At 44.6% G+C, this 26,172-nt stretch overlaps 1 protein-coding gene across 1 annotated transcript; it reads right to left on the bottom strand.

Moving 5' to 3' along the window:
* Positions 1 to 426: 426 nt before the first annotated feature.
* Positions 427 to 4,362, bottom strand: CLDN5 (claudin 5). The gene has a single exon (XM_034791340.1). It carries the CDS (start codon positions 4,214 to 4,216, stop codon positions 3,560 to 3,562), a length of 657 nt encoding a protein of 218 aa, XP_034647231.1. The 5' UTR covers positions 4,217 to 4,362; the 3' UTR covers positions 427 to 3,559.
* Between the last annotated feature and the right edge of the window lie 21,810 nt (positions 4,363 to 26,172).

Below are 26,172 nucleotides of genomic sequence, written 5' to 3'. Positions count from 1 at the left end.
ACCAAAAATGGTTGTTCAAAATATTGCTGGTCAGAGCCCAAATCTTGTTTTGTTTATTTAGGCCCCAGTCCCACAAACACTTTCACATGCACACAGCTTTACTCTCATTAGTGGGACTACTCACATAATAAAGTTATATACAAGTGTGTTTGCAGGATTGGGGCTTTATTCGGCTCAGGAAAAATTCCCATTGAAGTCAATGAGATTTTGCCTGAGGAAAATGAGTAAGGACTGCAGGTCTGTTAACTCCATTCGTTACCCACAGGGGATCGACAGTAGTTAGATTAATTAGAGTGACAGTGCGTTGCGAGGAGAAATGATAACGACGGGCACAGATTATCCCCATTGACTTTTCTGAAGTCAGTATGGAGATTTGTATTCTAGTTTGGTTTTTTTGTAAAGGACACAAATAAGGCACCACACAAATTACAAGCCAGCTTTGGTAGATTTCTTGCAAAATGTACACATTTAAATGCCTTTACAGTTTATAAGGTTACGGTGTTTACAAACAAAAGTTGCAAAGATGAAATACAGAATATTTCACTCTTGTACCAAAATCACATATTACGTTACAATAACAGTATTGTAGTTCTCATTTAAGACACTGACAGTTTAAGAACTGCACCTCTTTACTGAGGAAACAATTCTACACATATGGTGTTTGCTTAATGATCCCATAGGCTCAGATCCTGCAAACATGCTTGTGGTGAAGCATGAAGTTTTATCTCCAATGGGACTAATCATGTGCTTAATTGTTAACCACATACATAAGTGTTTGCAGGATCAAGGTCCTAGTCTCTCAAGCCTCTGTGTATTGACACCATCACTTTTTTATGTTTACTAAGCAAAGCAAGAACAATATGGATGAAGCCCTATTGCAAAACTACAGATCCAGTTAGATCACAAGTCTCAGCAACAAAGGCAAATATTCAGAGTTGACATACACATGTGTATTATATGTTTGTGATGGAACCATGAGGCTGTAGTTAAGGTTTAGTGTTATACTGCGAGGGAGACTAATGTGTAGAGTGTTTCCTTATTAGTTGGAGGCAGAAAGTAGTTCCTTATGGAGTCCATCAGGGTCAGTAGAAGTGTGCTGAGTTGGTATAAGAGTACTGTCACATGGCCTAGAACTTGTTTAATTGTTTTTAGAGTTTGCATTAGGAACTGTCACACTTACTCAGTCCCTAATCCCTTTTAAAAGAAGCTTGTTTCACACACATCTAAGTCAGGAAATCCCAAATTGTGCTTGCATAGAGCAAAAATTAGTCATCCTTCCTCCCCGGTTATAAAAGTTATGGTGGCTATGGGAGCCATAACCTTGAATTTCTTGATTATTGCATGTAAAGTCTCAGCAATAATACCAGGTTAAGAATTTTTTGCATTTCCTTGTTTGTTTTTAAAATAAAGAATGGTGTTAGTAAATTTAACTGCTGTTGCACAGTCAAACAGATGCATAGTCACATTAAATTGTGCCCCTACTGAGCACACAAAATTTGATATTGGCAGCAAGACGGACTCAGCAAGATGGCAACCAAGACCTTGCCAAGTCCTTTACATTACTTGTAAAGTGATATCGGAAGGAGCCTACTTGGCCTAACCATATTCTATTCAGCATTAATGCTTCCAATTTCAAATTGTGCATGCAAAGCATGTGCCAGAGCAAGTACACATTGTATGCTGTAATGATTTCATATTCAAGTAAACGTAGACTAGGAATGGGTTAAGGAGGAGGGATGGTTGGCTGGCCTGAGAGTACTGAGCAATCAAGGTTACAATGTAAGATGAGTTTTATTTGAATGCACAGTGCTTCCTATGCACATGGATCAGTGCCTATACCGGAACCACTGTCCCAATTAGTGGAAAATCAAAGATCTCAGTCCATGATTGTTCTAAACCAATTTTCTTCAAACATAGCAGGGCAGAGGTTAATTGTCTAAACTGAGGAATGAAGACCAAGGTTAGTTTGAAGTTTTAAAAAGAACTTACATTTTATTTATCCAAATTCAAACAAATTGAAAAAAAATATTAAATAATGAAAAAACAAACAAACCCACCACTGTTACAATAAGCCAGATGTGGGTATTTTCTTTACAAGAAAATAAATAAGAGAAATTTCAACCCAAAGGGTCTTTTAAAAAAAAATGTGAAAGGACTGAAAATGTTTTATGATGAAAGTTAGTGTAATAGTGGCACAATTCATTATCATCACACAGATCAGTTGATAAGATATATAAACATTTGAAGTCTTGTAAAAGAATCCATTAAAAAAGCCAGATTGCACTCACAACGTTCAAATTTGAAGGAGGTGATGACAAAGTCCTACTGGGGGAATGTTCAGGGCACCCGCCCCTAGGAAGAGATGTTTGCTAGCACAAGCCATTTGGTGCACTAACAGATGCAAACTCCTCTCTTATATTTGCAGATACATTATACTATAAACTCCTATTCGCTATGGGTTGTTCTGGACACAAAATGGGAGAACAAGTTGCTAGTTGTGCATGATGCCCTAGCATACCCCACCTCCTTCCAAAGTTTGTCTCAAACAACCAGATACTGGTTGTTAATTACCAAATTCGAGTGCTGGGCTGTCACCTATTCCTGCCCCCAATAGTTCGTACATCTTTATAATAACAAAACATGCGGCTAGAATATAAAAATATACATATAAAATATAGACAATCTCGTTTGTTTTTTATTATAAAAACAGGGTTAACAAATAAGGAGTGTTGAGTTCTGAAATAGTTCTGTAAAATCCTGTACCAGAATCGTCCTAACTGCTTAGACCGATGCCCCGCAGAGTTTAGGTTAGTTAATTTCATTAGCCATGTGTTCACTCGGGTCTGTACAGCGGCAAGGCAGCACATTACAACAGCACAATAAAACTTCTTTAAATTATAAAAAAAGACATTAAGGGAAGGATGATTCCCCAGCTAGGGAGATGAATTCGCTGCTTAAGAGGCTTTGTTTTAAGAGAGTTCTCATTTCTCCACAATCGGATGGAGAACGCAGACTTTATCTTATTCTCTAATGATACATAAACAATCCGGTAGGTCATTTGGGGGGCAGCAGTAATAATAATCAAATTAAATAAGCAGGTGCGGGTTTGTAATTAGTCACAAAGTAGTTTAAAAAAAAAAAAGCCCTGAGCACCTGCTCTGTGGTTCATATTCCTGCAGTAATAGGTTAACTCGCTTGCATGTTACATAGCATACATCTCAAAGCAAACAACCCCCTTCCAGTTAAGGCGAAGCAGTACCAGCCATTGGCTGCCCGGCCGATTTACCGCTCATCCCGGGGGAGACAGAAGAGTGGGGAAGAGAGCCCGAATTCACGCCGGTGGTCCTTTCTGTTTAACGTTTGCAAGGCTCAAACAGGGGCGAGCTCCAGGCGCGCAGCCGGGCTGGGTCTTGTGCCACTGAGCGGTACCTGCGCACAGTCCAGTTCGGAGCTCGCCTCCCCAGAGTCCGCGCGAGTCATTTCAAGCATCTCCGGCGAGGGAGCCGGGCCCAGGGCAGGGTCCGGCTGGGAGCTGCAGCCCGGCTCCGTCCCTGGCCCCTCAGACGTAGTTCTTCTTGTCGTACTCCCCGTTGGAGGTGGGCCGCCGGGTGGAGGCCGAGTACTTGACGGGGAAGGCGTTCTCGCCCTCGCCGGGGCAGGAGCAGGAGCAGCAAATCAGGCTGCCCCCGAGGAGCAGCAGAGCCGTGGCCGCCCAGCCGATGTAGAGGGCGGCCCCCATCTCCCGCTTCATGGAGTTGGGCACTTTGGGGTCGTAGAAGCCGCTGATGATGATGTTGGCGAACCAGGAGACGGGGATGAGGACCAGCACCCCGCAGAGGATGTAGAGGACCCCGCCGGTCATCACGATCCAGGACTTGGTCTTGCCGGCTCGGACGCAGGTGGTGCACTGGGCCCCCACCACGGTCACCATCAGCGCCACCAGCCCCAGCAGGGTCACCAGGACGGTGAGCGCCCGGCCCGTCTGCATGTGGGGATCCAGCGCCAGGATGGAGTCGTAGACTTTGCACTGCATCTGCCCGGTGCTCTGCACCGCGCAGTTCATCCACAGCCCTTCCCAGGTGGTCTGCGCCACCACGATGTGGCCGTCGGTGAAGGCGGACACCTGCCACATGGGCAAACCGCAGACCAGGATGACCCCCACCCAGCCCAGGACGCACAGCCCCAGGCCCAGGATCTCCCGCGCTGCCGAGGTCATTCTGCTCCTCCGGATTCACGAGCTGCTCGGGACTCAGCTACCAGTGGCTTCGCGCTGCCTCGGGAGCCGGCTCAGGTTGCGAGTGCCAGCCGGGGGCCCGCGGGGCTCTATTTGAAGCCGCAGGGCGGGCCCCTCCCTCCCACCTCCGGCCAGTCCCAGGCAGCGGAGGCCGCCCCAGGCCAGCGAGGGGCTGGGGGAAAGGAAGCAGGAGCGCGTGTGAATGATGAACGCTTGGAAGGAGGGGGGGGCAGGAAAAGGGGCTGGAAAGGAGCCAGCTGCAGACGCTGCAGCTTCGTCTTCCCCTCCCAGGGGCTGACCGCGCCATGGGGCGGGGGGGGGGTCCTTGTGTGGTTAAGGGTGGGGCTCTATGACTGGCTGGCAGCGTGCGCCAGCTCTTGCATTGCGACAGTGACACAGACACAGGATGGTCCCTGCGGTCTGGAACCCCCATGATGAAGAGGGAAGTGACGGTCACAATGGGAGATGAAGTCACTTTCAATTACCCCTTCCGTGGTTCACTTTTCTGGCATGGGGGGAAGGGGAACCTGACCCCTCCTTTCCCTTGCCTGCGTGCCTGGACTTCACCCTCGGTTGTTATATGATGGCGCTTTACCGCACTACTGCAAGGAGGTTGTGTGGAAGAGGCTCCGCAGACTACAAAGGACATTGGATTATCTCTGTCTTTTGGTTTGGCTGGGAGTCAGCCATAAACTATTTGCAAATCGTCCCTTTCACAAATGACTGTTGCTTAAAGCGCTGCTCTTATCTCAGCCTGATAGTCCATAAGGCACAGATATGCTGTCACAGCTGTTATTGATTATGGACAACATGTTGGGTACTGTGTTGTAGCTCATTTGGTCCCAGAATAGTAGAGGGACAAGGTGGGTGAGGTCATATCTTTTAATGGACCAACTTCTGTTGGTGAGAGGAGAGACAAGCTTTCCAGCTACATAAAGCTCTTCTTTGGGTCCTTGGACAAAATGTCATTCTTGTTTGGATCATTCTAATTGCTCCTGTAAACCTTAGATCTTCCTAAATTACCAAAGGGTAGCAGTAGTTCAACATGATGATAACCTTAACAAGCTCTATGGCAGAATCTTTGTTAACTTAGACAGGTCTGAGGTTGTCAGGAACAGAAAGAATTACGAAGAAGGCTGAGAGAAATAATGAGGGGATGGGATGTTTTTTACTGACAAAGCCTATGGTGGCAAGTTCAAAGAGAGTCCATTGAGATCTCGCTGGGCAGAATAATAGTGCAGAATTGTCAGTCGAAGAACTAAATGCATTTGCTAAAAAAGGCATAAAATTGAATACACATTGCGTACAGCACAAAAGCCTAAGCAAATTCCATGCCAAAATGTAGTTATGATAAACCTTCTCCAAGAACAATGAACTATACATTATACATGGAATCTTCTCGTCCTGTTTCTTTACCCAATGATTACTTTAATATTCTAGCTAAAATACTGGTGAAGAGACTTCTGCATTCATGAAGATCAATCCATTTTACACTGGGGAGAACAACAGGAAAGGAGAGATGCACATTGTAGAGTGATGACCTACATGTTTGAAGGAGACACATTTGACTGATTACTCACTTGATCATTTTTATTATGTGAACTCAGTGCAGAAAAAGAGTTTGACTGGGTTAAGCTGGGGGTATTCACAGGAGATTTCACCAGCAATGCAGTCATTAATCAAATGGACAAGAACTTTTATGTTTTAGTTCTAATGCATTCATTAAAATCAATTATATGATTTCTGATTTATTCATAGAGCCTTTGGTTTATAGGTTAAGAGAACTGATGTTAGCTGATTGGAAGGAATCCATCTAGGTATATGATTTCATGATTTGCTGTTGCCACTTTGATTTATATGACTTATTAGATGGAACCTAATGTCAAGACACATAAATGCTTGGGAAAATTTAGCTTGTGAATATTCTGGTTTAAGAATTAATTGGGGAAAGCTTGTTGCAGCACAGGGCTCCTTGAATAAGCTTCCATTGAAAGGGAATATTGGCGTGATTAAATTGTTAGGGATATAAAAGTGGAATCAAAGTGGCAGAGATACAGGTGAGAGGCAATGTCTTTAAAAAGTTGGATTATGTGTTTTTTGACTAGCTGATTCATAAATTATGAGACAAAAATGGAGGTTGGACTCTTTGACTACCAAAACTATGATCCTTGCAAAGAAATTCTCTTGTATAATCCCTGCAGTCAGTGTGTTTATTGGCTCATACATTCTTTGTAAAGCTGCCTACAAAATCCCTTGGAGAGGAACTCATATGCAGTGAGTAGTATATGGCTCGATAGCATTCATCACCATATATTTTTGACAGGATTCCATGCCCAATTTTGGGCTTATGTACCACCCTCTGTTCCTGTTTCCATTGGTGTCGAGGTTTGGCGCCGTCAGCCATTTTGAATTTTTGTTGTTGCTATCTTTTATGTTTGAATAGGGGGAATGTTGCATGCTTCTGCTTTGATACATTTGGTTGATTGTTTAGAGAAAAAGGTTGAAAGAATAGAGTCAGATTTATTAGGTGCATAACTGTAGTAGCAATAGCTGTCACGCCATTAATGATCATTTGTTAATGAATCATTGAACTGTAAGGACATCATGAGTTTTAACAAAAAGGAACTCAGACGCTTGCCTACAGACATGGTTTATAAATGGTAATTTTATGACTTAACATCCCCCATGAAACATCAAATTGATCTGTGCTTCCTTTTAGGCAATCACGGCCCTTTTCTCCTCTGTCTGTTGAAATTAATTCTGGTCTGTGTGCAACAGCTTTAGTAGGCGTTCCAAGGTATAGGACAGAGCACAAATGATCCCCAAACTTTACAGCAACTGTGCCATTTTGTTTGCCTAAAACTTCAACTAGACCGGCCAGTACCCAGCATTTCCCACTCAACTGTATATGCTCAAACCTGCGGGAAAGCTTGTGCAACTTCTCAGAGCCCTGAGGCTGAGGACTGGAGGAACCAAAGATCTCTTGAGGGTTTGAGCACATGCAACTGTTTGGGGGGTAGGCAACAAGGATACATCAGGGCCCAGCACACAGACTCACCTAGGGAGGGAGAGGAAACCTAATGTGTACCAATCACAAAAGCCTGAAGTACCAATACTGATATGAAATACCAGTATGTAGCATAGCAGCTGTGCTAAACTTGCCACTAATTCTCATCAAATTATAACCAGAGAGTTTGTTTTATACCAGGGGTAGGCAATCTTTCAGAAGTGGTGTGCCGAGTCTTCATTTATTCACTCTAATTTAAGGTTTCGCGTGTCGGTAATACATATTAATGTTTTTAGAAGGTCTCTTTCTATAAGTCTATATTATATAACTAAACTATTGTATGTAAAGAAAACAAAGTTTTCAAAATGTTTAAGAAGCGTCATTTAAAATTAAATTAAAATGCTGATCTTATGCCACCAGCCTGCTCAGTTTGCTGCCAGCCTGTGGTTCTGTTCACCTAGGCCGGCAGCGGGCTGAGTAGGGCCTGCGGCCGGGACCCCAGATTTGGAGGTGGGTGTTTCAGGGGTCAGGGCAGAGGGCTGGGGGAGGGGATGCAGGGCAGAAGGCTGGGGTGTATGGGAGTGTGGGGGTTCAGGGCAGAGGGCTGGGAGTATGGGGGGCAGGGCAGAAGGCTGAGTGTGTGGGGGGGGTTCAGGGCAGAGGGATGGGGCTGTGGGGGTGCAGGGCAGAAGGTTGGGTGTGTGTTGGGGTGGGGGGGTTTAGGGCAGAGGGTTGGGGATATGGGGGTGCAGGGCAGAAAGCTGAGTGTGTGTGGGGGGGTTCAGGGCAGAGGGCTGGGGTGCTCGGCTCGTGGGGGTGCTCCCAGCCCCCTGCCCTGAGTGGCTCAGGGCGGGGTGCTAGAAGGGATATGCCCTGTTCCACCCCCTTCCCCCAGGCTCCATCCCTACCTCTCTCTGCGTCCTCTACGGAGCTGTGTGCATGCTGCCGCTCTTCCCCCTCCCCCTCGCTAGGGCCATCAGCTGATTGGCCAGGGATGGAGAGGAGGCAGGGCAGGAAAGCACCACACTGGGGGAAGAAGCCGGGGAGGGGGGAAGCTTGGTTCTGCGGCAGCCAAGCTTGGTTCTGCCTCCTGCCCCTGCAGGGGAGAGCGGTGGGCGCGGGGGCTGAGTGGGGCTGGGGGCCAGGACCGCGGCAGGGAGCTGCATGCCACTCAAAATCGTCTCGCGTGCCGTGTTTGGCACGTGTGCCGTAGGTTGCCGACCCCTGTTTTATACTGTACTTGTTAAGATAATGGAATCATAGAATATCAGGGCTGGAAGGAACCTCAGGAGGTATCTAGTCCAACCCCCTGCTCAAAGCAGGACCAATCCTCAACTAAATCATCCCAGCCAGGACTTTGTCAACTTGACCTTAAAAACCTCTAAGGAAGGAGATTCCACCACCTCCCTAGGTAACCCATTCCAGTGCTTCACCACCCTCCTAGTGAAAAAGATTTCCTAATATCCAACCTAAACCTCCCCAACTGCAACTTGAGACCATTACTCCTTGTTCTGTCATCTTCTACCACTGAGAACAGTCTAGATACATTCTCTTTGGAACCCCCTTTCAGGTAGTTGAAAGCAGCTATCAAATCCCTCCTCATTCTTCTCTTCTGCAGACTAAATAAGCCCAGTTCCCTCAGCCTCTCCTCATAAGTCATGTGCTCCAGCCCCCTAATAATTTTTGTTGTCCTCTGCTGGACTCTTTCCAATTTTTCCACATCCTTCTTGTAGTGTGGGGCCCAAAACTGGACACAGTACTCCAGATGAGGCTTCAACAATGCCAAATAAAGGGGAATGATCACGTCCCTCGATCTGCTGGCAATGCTCCTACTTATACAGCCCAAAATGCCATTAGCCTTCTTGGCAACACGCTGTTGACTCATATCCAGCTTCTCATTCACTGTAACCTCTAGGTCCTTTTCTGCAGAACTGCTGCCTAGCCACTCTGTCCCTAGTCTGTAGCAGTACATGGGATTCTTCCGTCCTAAGTGCAGGACTTTGCACTTGTCTTTGTTGAACCTCATCAGATTTCTTTTAGCCCAATCCTCTAATTTGTCTAGGTCCCTCTGTATTCTATCCCTACCCTCCAGCGTATCTACCACTCTTCCCAGTTTAATGTCATCTGCAAACTTGCTGAGAGTGCAGTCCACGCCATCCTCCAGATCATTAATGAAGATATTGAACAAAACCGGCCCCAGGACTGACCCTTGGGGTACTCCACTTGATACTGGCTGCCAACTAGGCATGGAGCCATTGATTGCTACCCCTTGAGCCCAATGATCTAGCCAGCTTTCTATCCACCTTATCGTCCATTCATCCAGCCCATACTTCTTTAACTTGCTGGCAAGAATACTGTGGGAGACTGTACCAAAAATTTGCTAAAGTCAAGGAATAATACGTCGCTATGGACTTGTGCTCATCCAGCTTTTCTAAATAGTCCTGAATCACTTCTTTCTCCACAGAGGGCTGGTCACCTCCTCCCCATACTGTGCTGCCCAGTGCAGTAGTCCTGGGAGCTGACCTTGTTCGTGAAGACAGAGGCAAAAAAAGCGTTGAATACTTTAGCTTTTTCCACATCCTCTGTCATAGGTCGCCTCACCCATTCAGTAAGGGACCCACACACTTTCCCTGACCTTCTTCTTGTTGCTAACATACCTGTAGAAACCCTTCTTGTTACTCTTAACATCCCTTGCTAACTGCAACTCTAATTGTGATTTGGCCTTCCTGATTTCACTCCTGCAGTTCTGAGCAATATTTTTATACTCCTCCCTGGTCATTTGTCCAAGCTTCCACTTCTTGTAAGCTTCTTTTTTGTATTTAAGATCAGTTAGGATTTCACTGTTAAGCCAAGCTGGTCGCCTGCCATATTTACTATTCTTTCTACACATAGGGATGGTTTGTTCCTGCAACCTCAATAAGGAACCTTTAAAATACAGTCAGCTCCTGGACTCCTTTCCCCCTCATGTTATTCTTCCAGGGGATCCTGCCCATCAGTTCCCTGAGGGAGTCAAAGTCTGCTTTTCTGAAGTCCAGGGTCCGTATTCTGCTGCTCTCCTTTCTTCCTTTTGTCAGGATCCTGAACTCGACCATCTCATGGTCACTGCTTCCCAGGTTCCCATCAACTTTTGCTTCCCCTACTAATTTTTCCGTTTGTGAGCAGCAGGTCAAGAAGAGCTCTGCCCCTAGTTGGTTCCTCCAGCACTTGCACCAGGAAATTGTCCCCTACACTTTCCAAAAACTTCCTGGATGTCTGTGCACAGCTGTATTGCTCTCCCAGCAGATATTGGGGTGATTGAAATCCCCCATGAGAACCAGGGCCTGTAATCTAGTAACTTCTGTTAGTTGCCTGAAGAAAGCCTCGTCCATCTCATCTCCCTAGTCTGATGATCTCTAGCAGACTCCCACCACAACATCACCCTTGTTGCTCACACTTCTAAATTTAATCCAGATACTCTCAGGTTTTTCTGCAGTTTCATACTGGAGCTCTGAGCAGTCATACTGCCCTCTTACAAACAGTGCAACTCCCCCACCTTTTCTGCCCTATCTGTCCTTCCTGAACAGTTTATAGCTATCCATGACTGTACTCCAGTCATGTGAGTTATCCCAACAAGTCTTTGTTATTCTAATCACATCCATAATTCCAAGATCAGAGATAAGAAGGCTGCTTCTTCGCCCACCTTTAACAAATACAAGTGAAAGTTATATTAAGTTTTGTAAAGGAATAAACACTTTAAAATACAAACCTATATGAAGACACATCCCTTTATTTAACATTTTTACAGCTGTGTTTCAATAAAACAGAGCATGTAGAAACGCCCAGGGCCGGCTCCAGGCACCAGCCAAGGAAGCAGGTGCTTGGGGCGGCCAATGGGAAGGGGCAGCATGCCCGGGTCTTTGGCAGCAATTCGGCGGCGGGTCCCTCAGTCCCTCTTGGAGCGAAGGACTCGCTGCTGAATTGCCGCCGAAGAATGAAGCGGTGCGGCAGAGTTGCCGCCGAACTGCCGCCGATTGCGGCTTTATCTTTTTTTTTTTCCTGCTTCGCCGGTTGGGGCAGCAAAAGAGCTGGAGCCGGCCCTGGAAACGCCCCAGGTTTAAAACCACAGGACCTTAGTAACAGCCAGTTTATATTCACCTTATTCTGTAAACCAGTGGATCAGAGAGAAGTTTGTTTCTTACCCCCCCCACACTTTTTAACAAATACAAGTGAAAGTTATATTAAGTTTTGTAAAGGAATAAACACTTTAAAAGACAAATCTATATGAAGACGGAGCCCTTTGTTTAACACTTTTACATGTGTGTTTCAAAATAAATAAATAAATAAGAGTATGCAGAAACACCCCAGAGATAAAACCACAGAACCTTAGTAACCGTAGTAACTTTTTATCTCTGATCCACTGGCTCACAAATGCTGTTTTTGCTGCAGTTTCAAATTGTCCTCACTAAAAGCATAGGGAAAAGCGTTAAAATTTTTTTTGTTACTAAGGGTTTGTGGGTTTAACCCTGGGGTGCTTCTGCATGCTCTTTTTTTTGTTGTTGAAACACACATGTAAAAGTGTTAAATGGAGGGATGTTTCTTCAGATAGGCTTGTCTTTCAAAGTGGTCTTCTTCTTTTCTAATCCACTAACTTAAAAAGGCTGCTTCAAATTGTCCTCACTAAAAAATAACCAATGTTTGCAAAAGCATAGGGGAAAACTTTTTTTATTACTATAAATTACTTTGATAAACTGGTTGTCTGTGGTTTTAATTCTGGGGTGTTTCTGCGTACTCATTTTTTATTAAAACACCTATAAATAAAGGGCTGTTTCTTAAGTGATTATAAAATAGAGCTTTATTCCTTTACAAAACTTAATATAACTTTTACTTGCTTGTGTTCAAAAGTTTAAAAAGAAACAAACTTCTTAGCTCTACGTTCTGGACATCTAACAGCCTTCTTTATCTCTAATTCACTGGCTAACAAAGTTGCTTTTGCTGCTTCTTCAAATTGTCCTCATCAAAGGCATAGGGAAAAACTTTTAAAAACTGTTTGTTACTAAGGGCTTATGGTTTCAACCTTTATTAAAGCACCTATGTAAAAGTGCTACGTGGCAGGAAAGATGCTTGGGGTCTGTTTTTCTAGACAAGAATAAGGCGGTTAAAGGGCAGAGGAGGGTAGTGACGGGAGGGGAAGGAGATGGCTCTTGTTTAAAAATCCTGGGACTATAGGAATGGTTCAGGGAAATGTATTCTATGACACAGCTGTGGAACAGCATCTGATTGGTCCGATCCAAAGGTGTAGATAACTAGTTCCTGGGAGCTCCCTCTTTCCCCAGGAACAGTAGCAAGGGTAAGATCCCTCTCTCTGACTCAACCACAGGCTGCCTATCTTTGGCCTTTGCAAAGGGGCTTCCTTTTCCCTTTTCCTGCCATGTTCTCTCTTTTAACCTATCTTTATATTTTTCTCTTTTATTTAACTCTTTTTAAATGCTCTTTTCTTAACCTACCTGTAGCGGGGTGGACACCCGCTCCTGCCCTGAAGGGCTTGAAATCAGCCCTGGGAGCAGTGCCGTATTATTGCCTAGGCCGACAAGGCCTAGGCCTAGGGCAGCAAATTTGCAGGGGCGGAAGCTCCCCTCCACGCCCCGCCCCCCTGCTCCAGCTCACCTCCGCCTCCTCTGCAAGCGCGCCCCCGCGTCCTGTTTCTCTTCCCTCCGAGTGCTTGCGCAGCGAAACAGCTGTTTTGCGGCGCAGGGAGGGAGGGGGGAAGAGGGGGACGCCGTGTGCTGGGGGAAGAGGCGGGGCCGGGGGCGGGGATTTGGGGAAGGGATCCAATAGGGGAAGGGAGGGAGCGGAACTGGGGCGGGGACTTTGGGGAGGGGGTTGGAATGGGGGCGAGAAAAGGGCGGAGTCGGGGTGGGGCCAGGGCGGCAATTATTTCCCAGCCTAGGGGCGGCAAAATTATTAATCCACCACTGCCTGGGAGAGGGCTGAGACAGCGAGACAGCTGCTGCTAGGAAAGCAGCAAGCCTCAGCAGATTGGGGAAACAGCCACAGCTGTGGCTACACCCCAATCAGGCCACAGCTGGCCTGTATAAAAAGGCCAGTGGGCCAAAAGCACAAACAGTCTCTCTCTGACTGGAGAGGGAGACAGGCCTGGCTGCTTGGGAACTCACTCAGGGGACCTAGAGTGAGGCAGGGCTGGGGAAAGGCCTTAGGAGCTGGGAAGCCCTAGGCCAGCAACTCCCCAGGCTGCAGGGCCTAGTTCTAGGCCCACCTAGGTATTGGGCTTGCAGAGAGGCCGCCTGAGGGTGGGTAAAGGCAGCCAGTCCAAACCCCTTTGCCTATGATGAGTGGCTGATACTGCAGTCTGTCCCAGTGAACGGGGGCTAGATGGAGACTGGGCAGTAGACAAGACTGAGGCGAAGTGGGGGTAGTGGGTGGGGGTTCCCCTGGGTGCAGGTGACCCAGAACTGTGGGGGTACTGCTGGAGGGGCAGCACCCAGTTAAAGGGGCACCGGGGTCCTGGGAGGGACATGAGGGCCAATGACAGGTGGGACACCTGGCCTGCAGAGGGTGCCCCAAGGCTGGAAAACGAGCTAATTCCCAGAAGACCAGCAGGAGGTGCTGCCGGGTGAGTCCGGCACACTGCTACACTACTCTTATATTTAATAAACCTTTTACATTTATCTCAACATTTTTTGTTCTTTAATAACATGCAAGACTAGTCCTTTAAAAACACCTCTCCTTACTAAACCTAACCAAAAATCTTTCTTTTCTTTAATAACTTGCCTCTATTCTTTCAAATGAACCCTTTAAAAACAAAAATCTTTAGTTTTCTTTAATTTCTCTTTTTATTCTTTAATAACATGCCAAACAAGGCCTTTAAAATCATCTTTCCTTACTAAACCTAACCAGTCTTTCTTCTGTTTAATAACCTTTCTTTCTTTTTTCCTCTAAACCTAATCAAAGTATTCTTTTAAAAAAAAAATCTCCTTTCCTTTAAGCTCCCTCTATTCTTTCAACCTTTTTCTTTAAACAATCCACCAAATGTATCAAAGCACAAGCATGCAACATTCCCCCTATTCAAACATAAAAAATATTTTTTTTTCAAAATGGCCGACAGCGCTAAACCTCGACACCAACAGAAATGGGAACAGCGAGAGGGACATAAGCCCAAAATGGGGCATAGAAACCCTGTCAAAAAATACATAGTGATGAATGCTATCAAGCTGTATAGTACTTCAGTGAATGCCAGCAGCTGCTATAAATACTTGAAGGCAACTCTAGCACAGCCAAGTTCCATTGCACACATGGAGTAGGCAAAAGGTGATGTGGAGACTTCTATTTTCGTTCAAACCAGGATTATTTTGGTTTAATTTAAATCAATTACAAATTGGATTCATCTAAATCAAAATAAATGTTCACACTGGGTTTTAAAAATTGATTTAAGTTAAACAAAGGCAACTTTCTTGTGTAGAGAAGACCATAGAATTCAGGGTCCCTGGTTCTAGTTACTGCCTCCGATGCAGTCAGGTGTCAGCCTGCAACCCAGTATGGTCACTTTGGCCCAGATCCACAAAAGTATTAAGGATAAATGCAAAGTAATACACATTGGAAAACATAATCCCAACTAGACATATACAATGATGGGGTCTAATTAGCTGTTACTACTCAAGAAAGAGATCTTGGAGTCATTGTTGATAGTTCTCTGAAAACATCCACTCAGTGTACAGCGGCAGTCAAAAAAAAGTGAACAGAATGTTGGGAATCATTAAAGGGATAGATAATAAGACAGAAAATATCATATTGCCTGTATATAAATCCATGGTACGCCCACATCTTGAATGCTGCGTGCAGATGTAGTCGCCCCATCTCAAAAAAGATATATTGGAATTGGAAAAGGTTTAGAAAAGGGCAACAAAAATGATTAGAAGTATGGAGCATCTGCCATATGAGGAGAGATTAATAAGACTGGGACTTTTCAGCTTGAAAAAAAGATGACTAAGGGAGGATATGATAGAGGTCTATAAAATCATGACTGGAGTGGAGAAAGTAAATAAGGAAGTGTTATTTACTCCTTCTCATAACACAAGAACTAGGGGTCATCAAATGAAATGAATAGGCAGCAGGTTTAAAACAAACAAAAGGAAATATTTTTTAACACAACGCACAGTCAACCTGTGGAACTCCTTGCCAGAGGATGTTGTGAAGGCCAAGACTATAACAGGGTTCAAAAAAGAACTAGATAAATTCAGGAGGATAGGTCCGTCAATGGCTATTAGCCAGGATGGGCAGGGATGGTGTCCCTAGCCTCTGTTTGCCAGAAGGTGGGAATGGGCAACAGGGGATGGATCACTTGATGATTATCTGTTCTGTTCATTCCCTCTGGGGCACCTGGCATTGGCCACTGTCGGAAGACAGGATACTGGGCTAGATGGGCCTTTGGTCTGACCTAGTATTGCCGTTCTTATGTTCTTATGAATTAATGGAAGTTAGGAGCCAAAATACCTTTGAGGATCTGGGCCTCATATGGCTTCAGTAACCCTGCTGCACTCTTGTTCCTTCTTTTTACCACATGAGCATGTCCCTTTGTTGTGCAGTTATTACTCATGTTTGTTACCTAGAGCCTACAGACCAACTACGAACCGGGCTTTTTTGTACTAGGTGCTGGGCAACCCACAGTAGTAGGCAGTCCTTGCCCCCCATGCAGCAGTACCTGCTGTGTGATTTACATCTTCCTGGTAATCAGCATCTCTGTCCTACCTACCTAGAGGGGTATAATGGAGTGATCACATTAGATACTTAACAAGCGGGCACTCCAACAAATTATCCCATTACAATTCTAGCAGATGAAACAGTGGCCAGCACACATCTTCACTATCTTCTTCCTCCCATCCCCATTGTTTGGAGACTGAGTATGTGGTCTCTGCTACTTTTCCAGGACTGATCCATCCCAGTCTGTAAAGGCCAATATCTCTGTGCCCATTTTCAACACAGATAATATAGTCATGCTAACTCAGGGCAGCTGCCACCGCAAATTGATTTTCTCTCTCTGAGGAGCCGTAAACATTTCTGGCATGAGAAGTGTCTTCCTAACAGAGGCTGCCTGGGAGAGCCAGTTGAGAGGAGCTATCACTTCTCCCCAGCCATTTTTGAAATACATACAGTTTACTTAAATTATTTTCAGGAGTAAATCCCATTATACAAGTAATGAAATTTGGCCCTGGGTATTGCTCCAGACTGTCAAGCTGAGACCACTGTTGTTAAATCAGAAAGATCCCAGGTATCAGGGAGAGAAGTGAGTGAGAACCAAGCAGACAGAAGTAGCGACCACAGGGTGAACAGGAAGAAAACCAGAACATAGGCTGAAATTGAATATTTGTATTGATTAAAAAATCCCACCACCAGAACAATAAAATAAAGGGGGAAGGAAAGCCAGCTACCTCCGACTGCAAGCACAGGAAAGCCACCACCCTTGCCACTTGATGGAAAGCACGAACTCCTAATTTCCCCAGATAAATAACTGAGCAAGGGAAACAGACACATGGGCAACACATGCAACATCTGAGGTTTCCTTTGCTAAGAAAGGAAGGTCACTGCATGGCTGGAATACCACTGCACCCTCCTCCCTATCCACCTGTCCCTTACCAATCTATTCCCACTAATTGCCCTATCCCAGACAATCAAAGCTACATAGGAATATATGCTTAACAAGCACAGTATAAAACAAACTCTCCGGTTATAATTCAAGGAGAATTAGTGGGAAGTTTAGCACAGCTGCTGTGCTACATACTGATTCCTGGCCACTGGTATTTCATATCAGTATTGGTACTTCAGGCTTTTGTGATTGGTACACATTAGGTTTCCTCTCCCTCCCTGGGTGAGTCTGTGTGCTGGGCCCTGATGTATCCTTGTTGCCTACCCCCCAAACAGTTGCATGTGCTCAAACCCTCAAGAGATCTTTGGTTCCTCCAGTCCTCAGCCTCCAGGCTCTGAGAAGCTGCACAAGCTTTCCCGCAGATTTGAGCATATACAGTTGAGTGGGAGATGCTGGGCACTGGCCGGTCTAGTTGAAGTTTTAGGCAAACAAGATGGCACAGTTGCTATAAAGTTTGGGGATCTCTTGTGCTCTGTCCTATACCTTGGAACGCCTACTAAAGCTGTTGCACACAGAACGGAATTAATTTCAACAGACAGAGGAGAAAAGGGCTGTGATTGCCTAAAAGGAAGCACAGATCAATTTGATGTTTCATGGGGGATGTTAAGTCATAAAATTACTATTTATAAACCATGTCTTTGCAGGCAAGCATCTGAGTTCCTTTTTGATAAAACACATGATGTTCTTACAGTTCAACGATTCATTAACAAATGATCATTAATGGCGTGACAGCTGTTGCTACTACAGTTATGCACCTAATAAATCATCCTAAAGAGAATGCATAAGGGGCTTGCAACCCCTGAACAGTGGGCGGATGTAGCATTCAAGCTGAAAACAATGACACAGAAGTCATGCAGGACTGAGAGGAGCTCAGGGATTAGAAATGATTGTGTTCTCACTCTTTTCTTGCAGCAAGCAGGAAGAGCACCTCACTAGCCAGGTTTAGATGGACTTGCCTTTTGGACAGAGGAAATATGACCTGGCGCTCACACTGCATTTAAAATTTTCTGAGTTTCACATACTTAACTACATCTGTTCCCTTCCACCCACTGAAGTGAGCATCTGAAGGCAGAAATGAAATATCAGAGTCAGTATAAAGTTTATACTTGAAGCCCCAATATAATTCCCCTGAATAACAGACACTGGAAACTAGAGGCCTGATGCAAAGGACATTGAACTCAATGGGAGACTTTCCTCTGACTTCAAAGGGTTTTGGATCAGGTGCTAAAAGAAGCGAGGAGTGATATGTTTAGCATCCATTTTGGATGGATTTTGTGCAATTTTCTTCTTCTAATTAGCGCCTCACTGGGAGTGCATTAGGAGCACTGATAAATTAGCGAAGAACTGCTCTTTATTTAAAAATCCTGATGCTTTTCAGTCAGAACCACTTATTTTGATGCAGCTGTAAAGATGCCATCGTCTTTTCCAAGAGACGAGTTTGAATGGGACTCTATTTTGGCTTCAAATGGGATTTGCACCCTCTACACAAAGCACTGCCCTGGTGAGTCCTGTGTGTAATCAGTGCAGACGCTAGTGTGGTGGTGAAAAAAGAAGTGGGTAAACTAATCTAAACTCCATATTCTCCACATGTGAAGTGGATAAACTGTGTTTACCCTTGACACACCACTGAGTGCAGGCACGTCCTCACTCAGTCCAAGGCGACCTTCAAGGAGATTAACGCAAGAGAATGAGTAGGTCATTACAAAATGGACTGGAAGATGTATTTAATCACAGGGTTCAGCCCAGTGTTATCTCTGCTTGGAGCTGGGTTGAGGGAGTTTGCACCAAGAGCTTAGTGGCATTTCCTCCGTCACGTCATCTTTCAGCTTCCCAAAACACGTAAAATAGCGTCAAGATTTTGTAATGTTGCCTAACTAGCCCCTAATTACTTCATCTCCTCCCTTTGATAATGTCAGTGACTGACCAAACTCCAGGAGCAGGGAAGGGTCACCAGGTTCGCCTTTTCTGCTCTGTGATGGTGCTTCCAGGGGGAAGAGGATGTCAGAGCAGTTCAGGAGACTGTGGGGAGGAAAGGGGTCAGAGCTGTGCTGGGGGGATGTAGTAGACCCGCAGGGGTTATCAAACTGGGGATCGCGAGGTTATTACACGGGGGGGTCGCAAGCTATCAGTCTCCACCCCAAGCTCCGCTTTGCATCCAGCATTTATAATGGTGTTAAATATATAAAAAAGTGTTTTTAATTTATAAGGGGGGTCACACTCAGAGGCTTGCTATTTGAAAGGGGTCACCAGTACAAAAGTTTGAGAACCACTGAGGGACTTCAGCTCTGACCTTCTGCCTTGTCCATATTCATCTTCCTCATTTTTGTCCCCCCCACCTTCAAAACATGTGCACACCGACTTCATGTCGGCCCCTGCACTGTTCTTGCATCCCCTGCTCAGTTCCTCAACCTGGGCCCCCCCCACCAATGCCTGCCCCTCCTTGGGGAGGAGGGCTGTGCTGGATAGGCTGAGAGATGGGAGACAAGATGATGTAGGGGCAGTGAAGGGACAAAGGTTGTCTTTTATGGCTGGTTTCATCATTGCCAAGGAGCCAGAGGCAGTGGAAGCGGAAAGCTGGGTTGTGGAACATGCTCCAAAGAGCTTACAATCTGATTTCCATGGGGGCAAATCCTGAAGTGCTTAGTTATGGCCTGATCTCCCACACACCCAGGGCCATTTGTGCGTTTCTGGATCCTGCCATGTGGCAGGTAGTTCAGCTGTCTCCTGGACACTGTCTCCCCTTTCTATGAACCCTGAAGAGAGCTCACAAAGAAGGTACTGGGTCTGCACGCAGTGAGGGAGTGGGCCCTGGGGGATGCACATTGTCCCTCTCAACCCTGTAGGGAATATGGACAAAGGATAATATAGCCCCAGGCTGTATTAGTTTTTGCAGGGAGCCTACCCTACACCTAGCGGCCAGTTGGGAGATCCCTTGCAGCCCTATTTTAGTTCTGTCCTGTATGGAAGTCAGTCTCCTGCTCCAGACTGCTGTGTATTATTATTATTCTCTTTGACCTCTTTCCTACCTCAGATTTGGAAAATCACCTCAAATATCACTTGTAATTAATACTCTTAATGAGAACACATGAGATTGCTTTGTAATGTACATTGCAGACGTTTGAACAACGAAGGGAAGAATCTGGCCACAAAGTTAACTGCAGATCCTGTGGGGGCCTGGGAGGGAGGGACGAGTTACTTACACTAATCATGACTCCCAAAGATGAATTTCTTTACAAAAAAATAGAGGCTGGAAATTCCTGCACTGGCTGTGACACTGACTAATTCTCAGCAATGTTCTCTCTATTGTTAACAGGATCAGCACAGTACAAAGAGGTTTATAAAGACTGACAGACATCATCTGTTTTGTCAGTCCTAATTCCCTCCCTAAAAGTGAGGTTGCTTGAAAGAGTAGGGGAAGAAAATTTCCCTTTCTACGCAGAAATGTCACTTCAATAAAAATCAGGGTGCAGCAATGGCTTCTCTTTTGGGTAATTATGAAGGGGAAACATCTCTGTGACCACCAAAGAATATAAATGGGCAAAGGTGAAAGTACTCAGCAAGTAACCAATGCCAGTTCCTTAGTAATTTTTATTACAATGCAAAACATTGCTGTTCCTGGAAGAGTGCAAAATAAACCCTATCTCTGAGACATTTTGTAGGTAGAAGGTAAAGGAAATCCACTGATTCTTCTCCATTGTCATAATTGGTGCTTTCAAAAGATGAGTTTGTGTGGGCTGGTGTATGAAAAGTAAGAATCTCATATATTCAAGATTGCTGTGATATACAGTACATGAAATCCATTAATCTGGGAGTTTTGGTGCATCACTGAAAAATATGCAAGTTTCTCCTCTCCTAGCGAGCCAGCCAGGGAATGTATTTATTACTTGTAGATTTTCCTGTGGGTTGCTAAATAGATGTTGACATTGTAGCTCGTAGCAATAAATCCAAGTACATTTACAGGTGATGACTTAATGCTCTTATATTAACAGACTTCCAGCAGTTTAAAGGCTTGTGCAATTGACCAGCTTCCAGAAGTGCTGGGGTTCTTGGTTTACAATATGGTGGCCTGAAAGGAACACATCATTACAGTTATTTACATGTCTGAAACGTTGAGATCTTTGTGTAGCTTTCCTCCATTAGAGATTTCACAAATAAATCTCTGCGTGGGAGAGGTACACATTCCACTGTGGTCAAATCATTAACAGTAAATGCTGGGACCAGCCCTGAATATTCCTGGTGCTCGGGCACCACAAGCCCATATAACCTGCCACCTATGGAACGGATGGAAAGAGAAGTCCCCATGTGAAATATTTATCAATGAAGCGCTGACCATTACCTCAGTCAAATGTCTAGAAAATGCCCAGTGCATCTAATCTAGTCTGTATGCTTTTCATGTTGTTATTGTCCCATGAAGAGGACTTACCCCCAATCCCTTAATATCTACAGAATGAAGCTTCTATGAATTGACTGCTGAAGGACTTGTTCCTGCAGCCTTAGATTCTGATTCAGCAAAGCACTTAAGCACATTCTTAACTTTAAGCATGTTTAAATCTCATTGAAGTGAATGGGATTCAAGCACATGCTGAAGAGTGCTTTGTTAAATCCGGTACGTAGTACTTAGTACAGCCTCAGTATTCAGTACAGCCGTAGTACTCTCCCCTCCCATTGACTTCCGTGGGTATTAACGATGCTCAGCATCTTGCAATATTGGTCCAATACCTCCAGGAGCAGTTCCTGTAACACAAGACAGCTGCTGCTAATTCAGCCATTACAGAAACGATACATTAATCTTTACTTAGTCTCATATCCCATATATTTGCCCATATGAGGAACAGACTTACAGCCCAATGGGAAAGCAAGATAAACAGGTTCCCACTAATTGAACAAAAAAAAGCTTTATTTCATCTCAAGTGTTCGTCTAACACAGCCAGTGTTCTGACCATATATTCTGTACTGTACTAATTTAATGGAAAGGATGCTATGCACTGTGAGATTGATTTAGCCTCACAATCTCAAATTATGGTTCCATTAATATAGTGTTATTTATTTAAATCATATTCAATCATTTCTTTAAAATCAGTTTTAACATTGCTGTCCACAGAAAACAACAACCAATGATACAAAGTGTTTTTCTGGACACAAAAATTGCTTCCAACTTGACAAGATGTGACTCCAGACAGAATGCAAGATGGGAATGAAAGGAAGGGCTCTAATTGTATTGTAAACAATGAAAACTGAGGTCTGTCAGTGGCTTTTATAAAAGGCATTAGGAGTACTTTGATGGAAGAACAGAATCAACATTCACTCAAAAATCAACGTCACGGTAGTGTGTGATTCAGAAGTAAGTAAGGCTGCCGTTCACCATAGCAAGCTCTCGCTTACACTTGGGATGTCCTGAAATAGAGGACCCAGTTCAGGTCCCCATTCAGGATGACATTTAATATATGCTCAAGTCCCGTAGCCATCAATGGAACTTAAGCACATGCTTAAATATGTGCTGAAGTGCTGTCCTGAATAGGTATAGACTTAAGGCCTTGCTTAACAGCATAGTTTCCTGAATCAGTGCCTGTGAACAGAATTCGACCCACACTGACGTTGCACTACAGAGTATTCAAACATGTTGGTGATATATACAGCATTACATACCATAGACTGCTATAATATGGCACAGTGGAGCACATTTAAGAGGATACCACAGACTTAACTCTGCATTCCCTTGCTTTTGTCAGTAAAAAGTGAACTTGTAACTGAGTTGAATTTTATGTATAATCTTTTACAGTTGACAGTCGATTACCTTAACCAGAAGGCAGTTATAGCACGAGATAAATAGTTCACCACTGTTTGCTTCCAAACTGAACCCACATAGTTTCCCCTTCACCTCGCTCCAGGGCATATTGTGAACGAATGCCTGCTGCCCAAGAAAAAAGATTATAGTTATGTCCTGAGGGGAAATTTTTTCTGCTTCAGAAGGATTTTCACTTCACAGATGAGAGGGGAAGACTTTATCCTAGACAAAACAAGTTATCTGCTTCAGACTGTTCATAATCTCATGTCAGCTGATTGAGTCATGGACATAACTGACAGACATGCAAATGTAACAAATCTGAGTATAAGGATAGTCTAAAGCACATGTCTGAGGTCGGGGGAAGAGTTTGCAAAAAGGCTCCTCTCCTGCACTCCTTACTCACCCAGGATTTCTATTGGAGTGATGTAAGTAAGATGATGAGCCTGAGCAGGAGTGCATGATCAGGGTAGGATCAGCCTGTTCTAGAAACAACCCATGATTGCGAATTGCAAAGATACAAACAGACTAATACAGGGCCACTCAAAATTTGTCTTGCTGATTTATAGCTTGTTAGGAGCCCAGGGGCTCCCTTTGTTTGCTTAAAATGGAGGAGAAAGCTGCCACCCTTACCTTTAACAAGATGGCGTGACCCATAGAGACTACAGGCTTGATTCACCAGGCTTCTATGGAACTCCTGGGTCCCCCTGCCAGAACGACAGGGCTGATAACCCTGGACAGCTGGCAGATTCTTTGGGTAGTATGGAGGCTCCACATCCCACTGAAGGTACCAGCACATGGGTGTGGCCAAGAGAAAGTGGAAACTGAACATAGTGTTTCTATGCAAAGGTTATTACTGACTGCTGGAATGGCTCCTTGTCAGGAGTGTTGGAAATTATAACTGTCCTAAGACAGCTCTAACTTACATTGGAGGCCATATTGGTCCCTGGCCCACCTCAGAACTGAGGAGCCACAAAGGTAGTATAAAGAGAATGGTCTCTGTCCAAATATGGTACACAGACATTGCCACCCCTGTTTGTACTTACTGAAATCCTGGCTGACAGTCCAAACACAAGAGTCCAAGGAAATGAATTGGCCATGAAGACTGACCTACCCTTTCATCCCTTTGAGGTAGTATAGCCATCTCAAATCTGATCATCTGGTGCAGGCACACTGGTAAACGAGGATGGAGGTAACTTGCATTACAACTTGCCTCTTGTGTTGCTCCCTCGCTGTGGTGGCTAAATGGACTTCATTTTCCATTGCTGTTGATATGGAACCTTTATCATTACAATGGGGTAAATTCTGCCCTGATCTATGTTGATGTCAGGGGGTGAGATGCATGTTGCCCAGGAGTGTGAAAAATATGGTTCTGTGCTTGTTTAGAAATTAAAAAAAAGAAATATACTAAAAAATGAAAAAACGTTGCTGATAAAAATGGAAACAGACTGCTTAGTGCAAATGGGACCAGTGAGAGCTGCTGCAGAGCATAGGGCTGGATCCCATGGGCAATCTGAAAGCTCAGAGGTATTTGGATGAGAAATACGAACCAAACAATCTGGTAAGGGGATATCTGAAGCAGAATGAGCTCAGCCTGCATTGCATTGTTCAAGATTAGCTTGTGTGTGCAGATATACAGGCTACAGCTAGACTGTTTGCACAAGTGAGAACCAAATTGCTAGGCTTGCAGAATATAAAGTCAGTGGAGCAAAAGAGATTTGTCTATTTTCTGGAGTTACTTAACCTAAGACTGGCTGTCACTTCATTTCAACTGGATCTAGGCAGCCACTGAAGAAGAGCTCCATGTAGTTCAAAAGCATGGCTCTCTCACCAGCAGAAGTTGGTCCAGTAAAGGATATTACCTCACCCACTTTGTCACTGTGAGGGGTGATGTTTTGGGACTTGGGCCCTGTGCGATAGGTATTTCTTCATGGTGCTGAGCGCACTGTTTCCACTGCACTCAATGGGAGTTGAGGATGCTCCATGTTTCAGAGGGGGCCATTGGCGAAAAGGACCTAGTTGTTCACCCATGATGATGAGGGATCAGGATGGAGTTTGCATCAGTTGTTTCAGCATTTTCAGAATCTTAGTGAAAGTTTCCCAAGAGTAAGGATTATAGTGCCAAGCTGCAAAGGCACTATCCGGTCCTTGGCAAATGAAGAGTTAATAACTTGGGCTCACACAGGAGCTGCAAGAACTATAAAAGCAGCTGCCCTGGGAACTAGAGGACAGCCTGGGAGAAGACAGCCTCTGAATCAAGAGGTGAATCTGGGTTGGTTTCCCAATTTTGGGTTTCTTATTTGTTCCATTTCCAATCTTTTAATTGTTGTCCTGTGGCTGAGGTATAAAGTTCTCCCACTGAAAAAGACACAGTTTCTGTGTTTTATGTGCTTTAGTCACTTTGCCAGCCTGCAGTGTAGATAACAAAACTGCTATGTTTCCTTTTGACAACACTGTTTTGAAAATATGCATCAATTCAGCCTTTTCCATAACAAAGATTACGCTCCCCACAAAAGATTCTGACCACACTGCATATAGGGAAAGTTTAAAACAAACAACCGATATAAGATAGAGACACCAAAAATATACTGGCGAAAGTTCACATATTAACATGTAAGCAAAGAGAAAGTTGTTCTTTGAACAGAAAAGGGGAGGCACGTGTGTAAGCTGAAAATGGAATAAGAGCTCTATTAATCAGAGCCTGAAAACAGAATCAGCCAATGGTGGATCCAGCTATAATACAGGGTGCCGTAGCTGCAAAATATTTTTCCTTTTGAATGATGGGGTTTTAGGTTCTTGGAAGTGCTAGAGTTATCCCCACCTTTTTAGCTCATAACACTTTCATTATGCTGCAGGAGCACACCCAATTCTCCTCCCATAAGATATGAATAATGATAAAATTAGTGAGTTAGTCACATCCTGCTGGGGAGAATTGTGCCCTTGGAACATGAAGTTGGAAATTACATTTTCCTCATCAAGTTATGGTTGGGAAAGTTGCAAAGTCAGGACAAAATCCTGCCCTTATTGCTTTAAGCTGTGCAAGGGAGGAGCTGATGGGTGCTGGCTAGAGGGAGTGTCCCCCAGAGTCATTTTGGCAGCATAGGACATGATGGCTCAGGGCCGGTAGGAACACATAATGTTACTGCTTCTCTGAAAAGGAGTGGTATTTGCTCCAGCTACTCATGCTCATGAGTATGTCTTTGCAGGATTGGGGCCACAGAGAATAAAACTAACATTCTATATCCACTGAATGTTTTTCAAGTATTAATTAGTAATATAGGACCAGACTGTTCCCATAAAATACACAGGAGAAGGCTAAGAGGGAATGAAAATCCCAGGAAGATTTCCTCGTGGAGGTCCCCCCTTTCCATTGGAGATGGGATTTACCTCTTCCTGGAACAGCTGTGATTCTGCCACCACGGCCCATGTATCCACTGCACTGGCTCTATGGATGGGTCTTGGGAATCATCTGGCAAGCATGGTTTTAAGATTGCAATATAATTATTTGGACT

Source organism: Trachemys scripta, chromosome 15 (genome assembly GCF_013100865.1).
Source record: "Trachemys scripta elegans isolate TJP31775 chromosome 15, CAS_Tse_1.0, whole genome shotgun sequence".
NCBI lineage: Eukaryota > Metazoa > Chordata > Testudines > Emydidae > Trachemys > Trachemys scripta.
The sequence above is the reverse complement of the archived record's forward strand: the minus strand, read 5'-3'. Positions and strand labels throughout refer to the sequence as shown.

Coding starts and splice junctions, on each gene's coding strand:
- CLDN5 (XM_034791340.1), bottom strand. CDS start 4,216: ATGACCTCGGCAGCGCGGGAGATCCTGGGCCTGGGGCTGTGCGTCCTG.